At 41.8% G+C, this 7248-nt stretch overlaps 1 protein-coding gene across 2 annotated transcripts in view; it reads left to right on the top strand.

Annotated features, from left to right (window-relative positions):
- The window catches only part of Fshr (follicle stimulating hormone receptor), a 172019-nt gene that overhangs the window by 124527 nt on the left and 40244 nt on the right, over window positions 1–7248 (top strand). For both annotated transcript variants that reach the window (XM_005354731.2, XM_005354730.2), the window contains exon 4: window positions 724–798. In XM_005354731.2, coding sequence (XP_005354788.1) covers window positions 724–798 — 75 coding nt within the window. The remainder of the gene's footprint in view (window positions 1–723; window positions 799–7248) is intronic.

Genomic DNA, 7248 nt, shown 5'->3' with positions numbered 1-7248 from the left:
GATAGATAGATAGATAGATAGATAGATAGATAGATAGATAGATAGATAGATAGATAAAAGAAGTCACCACTCCCCATCTGCTGTGAGGAGCCAATTCAGTCTACAGAATGAGGGTGGAGGAGGGACTGGCCTCCTGCCAGGTGCTGGAACTCGGTGCTTTAAATCAGGAAGAGAAGTGGCTTTTCTTCTAGGTATTGTTTTTCTTTGCCATTTCATTTCCATTTCTCTGCTCTTTTTGCTGCCTCACCTGCAGCCCTCCCGCCCTCTCTCATCTTCTTTTCACCCTTTCTGGCTGGTCTGAACGTCCTTCTCCTGGCTTCAGAGCTGTCACTAGTTCAGTTCCCCATGTTAGTATCACCTGCCCCTTCTTAGTTCACCCTGGTTTCGGGAGATTCTTACTAGTAAAATCCTCAGCTCTCTTCATGGTTAAAAAAAAAAAGGACTGGAGGATGGGTACCAAGAGATGAGTGTTAAATGGACAGGGTTGGTACTCAATTTACTCACATTTCTACAATAAAGGGTCCTGCATGCTTGCTCAATATTTACTGAAATGACAGCTGGATAGATGAATAAATGGGTGGATGAATGGATGGATGGATGGATGGATGGATGGATGGATGGATGGATGACTTGATTATTTACTGTCAGGCTCTACATAATATGAAAAATACCATGATACTCCTTGCTGTTCAAGTCACTTACAAGTATCTCCCTCTTTTACAGTAGAATTGAAAAGGCCAACACGTTGCTGTACATCAATCCCGAGGCCTTCCAGAACCTCCCCAGTCTACGATATCTGTAAGAGCTCATACATTATGGCCTTCCTTCTGTTATTAAATTATGCATTCATATTTTAGCAAAATCTCCAGTTGCTACTGTAGGAATAATCAATCACTTTTTCATCAAGAACGGGCAAGAGTTACCAAAGCAGAGGTGGGGGACAGATGGTCGTGAGTTTGGCTTTATTTAATGAGAAAATTCCACTAATGTAATTGCATTTTGTTTTCATTTTCAAAGGAGGAATATCTTTCTTTCACACTTACAGGATTGTCGGGCAGGCCTCTTACAGAACTAGGTCATAACTTAGGGTTAATGAAATGCTATCAAACTTTGTTCTATCTTTCATTTTGCAACCTTGACTTCTAAGATATTGTTTGTCTCACTTGTTTTGCATTTAAAAAATTTTTTTCTCAGAGAGATTGGATTGTTTTATTTTGTACATCTTGGTCAATAACTGTCATGGTATTTTATCAGCAGAGAGATTCCTGATGTCTGAACTCCATCCTACAACTTGTCCCCATCAGCAGACACAGTTTCCTACACTCGAATGACTTTTACATTAGCCAAGGGCTTGACAGATACTTGAGTGTTATGATGAGGTCTTACAAAGCAGCAGGCAAGAATCTAGACCATGGAGTGGAGCTTCCTGAGTGCATTTGCTAGCTGTTCATCAAAAGCAAGAAATTAACCTCACATGTTACTTCCTCATCAAGAGAATGGAAATAACAATGCATATAGGTTATTAATGTAACAATACTGAATAGAGGCTTAAGGCAACAACCGTCTATCATTTTTTACCTATCTTGGTTGTTCAATCAAATCAGTCTGCTGACCAGGACTTGGTTTGCCTGACCTCAGCTAAGCTTACTCATGCTAGTGAGCAAGTCCCTCTGGAGTGAGCCATTCTCAGTGGTCCCGGTTGGAATGACTCAGCTTCGCTCTCAGGAAGGATCATCTCCACCGTGCTAGTGTAGGTTTATTTTCACTGAGATCTCAGAGTTACAAGAGAGACATCTGAAGAATCCACATTTCTTTGGCGTACACCCTGAATATCACACCATCTCTTCTGGTGCATTTTATTAGACACAGAAGTGAAAAGAACCAACCCGAATTCAAGAGGGAGAGAAATAGGTGTCACTTCTTAATAGTAGAAACTGTAATTGTGATCTAGGGGGTGTGGAAAGTAAAATACACTTGAGGCCACCTTTGCAATCAATCCAGAGTATATAAAAAGTTTTTCATTGTGCCTATGACATGGGGCAAAAATTTCAAGGACCATTCAATAAAACCAGCATCCAAATTTGAGATTTCTCTAAGGCCAGCCTGTGACTGGCTGGAGAGAAACAGTTCTCATGCAGCGCCCCTTGCTGATTTCTGTTGGGAGCTTTTAAAACCAAAAACCATATCCTTGTTGACAGTTGCAGGGAGAGGAAGGGGAGCAGGCAAGCAGTTCAGTGGAAGCATAAAGCAGAAGTTAACTATACCAGTTTGACCTCAAGTCCCTGGGACAAGGTTGGGCAGTTTTCTAAGGGATTTTCCCATAAGAAGGCATGTAAGAAGGGTGGGTGTCAGTTGTAAGTCAGACCGTAGATGGCTGAAGCAGGGACAAGATGGAAGGACCTTGGCCCTGTCTCACCTATCATTCAATAAATATTATCTGCCAATAATATCATTCTCTGGCCCTAAATTTTGGTCCACACTAACTCTAGATTATGTTATCCACATAACTGAAGATTATGGTAAAAGGTAGTGATCCACTGGTGGACCTCAGCTCTCTGAGTGGGAACCAAGGAATAAGAATCAGCAAATGAGAGTCCATCTACTTTTTCATGCCTTATCTATGGCAAGAGTCCCAGGAAGGTTCTAGAGAAGAAAGAAGGTTGATTTCTTCTGAATTTGAAGATGTAAAGGAGTTCCTTGGATAGAACAATTGGCAAACTACACTGGTCTGAGCTCTGCCGCAGGGGATAGATTCCTGAAGAAAACCTCATGCACACATTTCATAGCTCCTCACACAATATATAGCCTGTGCAAACAGAGCACAGCGTAGCAAGAGAATGAGGACGGAGAGGTCAGCTCCAAACTCTGAAACTCAGTGTCTGGAATTTGACTCTGGGGTTGGAATTAGAGCTCAGTTGTAGAGTGCTTGCCTAATGTGCATAAGGGCTTAGATTGGTCCTAAGTATCAGGAAAATAAACTAGAATTTGACTGGTATTGGTCCACACACCATGGCCAGCACCGTTCGTTCTTCATAAAGAGGACCCTGATGAACTAGGAGGATGTACATATGGAAGTCACTGTCCAGCAAGGGAAGGGGCTAGGGGACCTTCAGCAGAAAAGACGAAGTTCTGCCTTTAATTTCAGAGGAAGATAAAAATCTGTGTCACTTGTCGTCAAATCCAGCCTCCTCTTAGTGCCCTTTCTCACTTTGAGGTAAGTAGTTCTTTTGAATCAGTATCAGGGAAAAGCTAGCTTCATGGATACACAACATGGGAATCTGATCAAATCCCTGTGTCCTATATTGATCCTCCCTGGTTCTGTGGCTTTGGACAGAGAGATAGCTGTAGCTGGTTCCAGTCACGTTGTGTTTAGGGAGATCATTCCTCACAACATTTTAAACCTGCTTTCTGAGGAAAAAAAATAGCTAGTAAGAGATTGGGAAAGATTTCATTTCATTGTCAAAAGATCCTCTTTTACTACTCAAAAAAAAAAAAAAAACCCACAGCAAAATGTTGTTGTCTTGATCAGTTCACAATGCTAAACAGTATACCTATGTAGGCTTAAATTACAAGTTAATATTTCTCAATGTCTGGAGCTTAAATCTAATATCAGGTGTTCCCTGGTGAAGTCCTTCGAGAGGGTCCTCTTCGTGGGGTATAGACAGGAGTCTCCCTACTTGTCTTTGCATGACCTCATAAGAATCTATAGGAAAAGAAGAGAAAATCCCATGTCTATACCTGCTTTTATGGCATACTGTGGTTTAGGGTTTCAAAATAAGTTAAGGGGAAAACACCCAGTGCATACGAATGACATAATCAGCACAGAATTGTTTCACATCTGGAGTCCTGGGGCGCTCCCATAAGGAACTTGAGAATAGCAATTGTATGTCTTAAGCCTTTTGACTTCTGGCTAAACTAAACCTTCCCCAGATGTGCATACCACTTCAGCATGCAGCACAAGATACAACTCTCCCCTGCAACAGCACTTCAGCCAACAATCCACCTACCTCTTCATGACTCAGACAGCTGCTCTTTGGAAAGATTTTCCAAGCCACTAGGACAGAGCAAAAATGCACAGCGGGTCCTCTTGTCTGAAAGTTTCTATCAGAGAAGCTATGTATGTACAGTTACGCTCCCGTTCTACATTACTCAGAACCTGGTAACCACAGCAAACCACACAAGATAGGAGATTCAACAAAGGAGATTCATTTCAAGCACAGTGGCTGGGAAGTCCAAAATCAAGACACTGGAAGATTATGCCGCTGTAGCAAGTCTCTTCCTGGCTTGAAGATGGCCTCTTCCCCTCATCCTCACAGAGAGTGTGGCCACACACCTAAAAAAGCAAGAATGAACACGAGTAAGGCTCTGATGTTGCTTCTTACAGAGACTAACCCAGTAAGATTAGGATCCCATTCTTATCATCTCACCAAAGTGTAACCCTCTCCTAAGTATTTTCTCCAGATACAGTCACGGGAAGATTAGGAACTGATGTTATGAGCAGGAGAGGGACGCGTGTTAGATCCTTGTGTCCCTCCTTCCTTGCTTATTCCTGTCATCACAGCAGCCATCCATATAGATTTATGATTCTGCAGCCAGGGAGAAACAGAGACAAAAATTTTTACAAATTCTTTGGGATGGGTGAAGCACAAAATCAATGAAGAAATCCAGTAGTGATGGGCCTCTGTTTGTCTGTTTCTAACAGTGTTGTCGTCATTCTGGTTCTTGCTTTAGTAAGCCAGGATAAATATTTAGCAACAGAGCAACCAAAAGCAGAAAATCACCAGGGGATGGAGATGAGGCGCCATTTGACTTGAGCACCCTAATTGCTGCACACACACACTTAGAAATGTTATACGGGAGCTCTACGTGTTGATTCCATTCCATGCTGTTCCCTTGATAGCATAGAATTCGGGACAACTAGAAATCAGCACTCTTCATCAACGCCTTCACGCTTCACAGTGGAGCCTGACAGTAGTTAAGAAAGAAAGCTTAGAAATAGTGAAATGCTCTTAAACCAGGAGAATATGCACCAACAGATCCATCTGAATGGATTGTTAAAGCAATATTTTATTTGCAGGCAATCCTTTTCTGCTTTGCCTTCCTGGAGCTGACCTTTTATGTATGAAAGATTATCTATTGATCTGTAAATAAGGTTTATACAAGATTTCCTTGCCTTTGCATCCTGCCAATGTAATTCCCAGGCAGCTGGGCGCTGTTGTTCACTACTCAATAAAGTATAATTCCATTTAGTAAGCATGTCACACTGCTCCACAGCAGTGTTCCCCCCACAAGCCACCACTGACAGCCATCTTCCTCTCAGACATTAGCCATTAGACCTCCTCCAGAATGCTCCATGATGTTGCTGGGCCATTTGCTATCTACAGTGAGAACCATCCTAGGAGACGCCTTCCAGAGACACCCCTCAGTAGTCAGGCTGTTTTACCCCAGCCTTGGTAATAGGGCTTTTCTGACATGAATATGCATTGTTCCTGCAAAAATGGATCCCTTCTGGTCCCCAGTCAAGCTCTCATCTCCGTGATGGCTGGGAAAGAGTCATACAAAAATCCAATTTTAGAAACCATGGCTAACATATGCATGGTCCTTCTCCATTTGTTCCATCCTTTGGGTTATAAATTGTCCAGTGAGGAAGAATTCCTTCAGTAATTCATTAAACAATAAGTGAGGACATACTCCATACAAGGCTTTCTTGTGCAGACCAAGTATGACAGGACAGATAAAGCTTCTGCCTTCACGGAGCTCACATTCTCATTATAAAGATAAATAATGTTAAATTATGTCAGGTGATGATGATGCTATCAAAAATATTTTGAAATATATATATGTATGTATGTATATATATACATATATATACATACATATATATATATCAAAGAAAGTAATATTTGGGGAATTCTGGCTAAGAAAGCCTGGAGTAGACAGCTCTGTGCAAGATTGCAAGATATAGGAGATATCTATAGAGCACTCTTATTTCAAAGAAAAGACCACACTTCTGACAGGACAATATCTGTAGAGCTTGCAGCACTGGTCATGCATACAAGGACTGAGCCAGTGCCCTGAACCAGATAAGTCATGGAATGACACATTGGAGTAGGACAATCACATGCTTTAGAAAGGTAGAAGAGAAAAGAGTGGAAGAAATGTCCTGTGTGACAAAGACATGCAATATGCAAAGATCACAGCTAGGGAGAAACTGAACCCTGTGGGGGGAAAAAATTACTTGTTGAGGGAATGTGACTAGATTTTGTTGTATGTGGCTAAGTAAAATGGGAGGGGAACTGAGGCAGGAATTTTAGCCCTAATGAAGTAGGAAACATAAGCTATTCAAGACTATTGAGCAGCAGGTGGGCAAGAAGGTAGTGATTGGATTGTAGAATATTCCATAGTGAACTGTACTCAAGTCTGCTAAGGAACAATAGCCATAAGACAGAGGGAGAGTAACGGTGACAAAGGTGAAAGTGAATGAAAATCACAGTAGTCTGTTATTTACCTTTGTGCCACACAGGGGAACACATATTGAGATTATTTGGTGTACTCACTTCATTACCCTGGCCTCCCACACAGCCATGTGATAGATGAGACTCATCAAGAACCTAGGCATCTTACATGGACAGGGATTATTAAGATGAAATTATTAGCTATCTTCTGGGATGTCAGCATTGCATCTCAGAATGTTGCCATGACTACCAAGATGCTTGGACACAATGAGGACTACAGAATTGCTTATTTTATCAGTAACCTGTCTTCTAAAGCTGACTCTGCTCTAACGTTGTCAACTCTAGGATAACACAGCTGTTCGAGATGAGATTTCCATCTGAGCATGACTGCTCCCCGAGGCAAGGTGCCCTGGTGTTTGCAAATTTGACAATATTTTTATGCTGCTAACCTTTCCTCCCTGTTCAGAAAGCATTCTTCTGCAGGGGCTCAAATCCTTTCCATCAGAGAGGAAATCAATTGATCCAACAATTCCTTGTATTCTTCAGGTCTTGTACTCTTCCCAGAGTAGGTAGCATTTTCTGTGTTTGTTTCTGCTGTATGTGTTTAGTGGTAGTGTGTGAGTGCATATGTGTGAACATGGGTGTACATGGTGTGAATTCACATGTGAGTGTGGAAACCAGAGGTCACTGTCTAACATCTTCCTTGATGTTCTCCAATTTGTTTTTTGAGACACAGTCTCTCAACCCAGAGTCACCAATTTGGCTAGATTGCCCAGTGATCTCTGTGCTTCAA

The sequence above is a fragment of the Microtus ochrogaster genome, chromosome 16 (genome assembly GCF_000317375.1).
Source record: "Microtus ochrogaster isolate Prairie Vole_2 chromosome 16, MicOch1.0, whole genome shotgun sequence".
Lineage (NCBI taxonomy): Eukaryota > Metazoa > Chordata > Mammalia > Rodentia > Cricetidae > Microtus > Microtus ochrogaster.
This window is presented reverse-complemented; position numbering and strand designations above follow the sequence as displayed.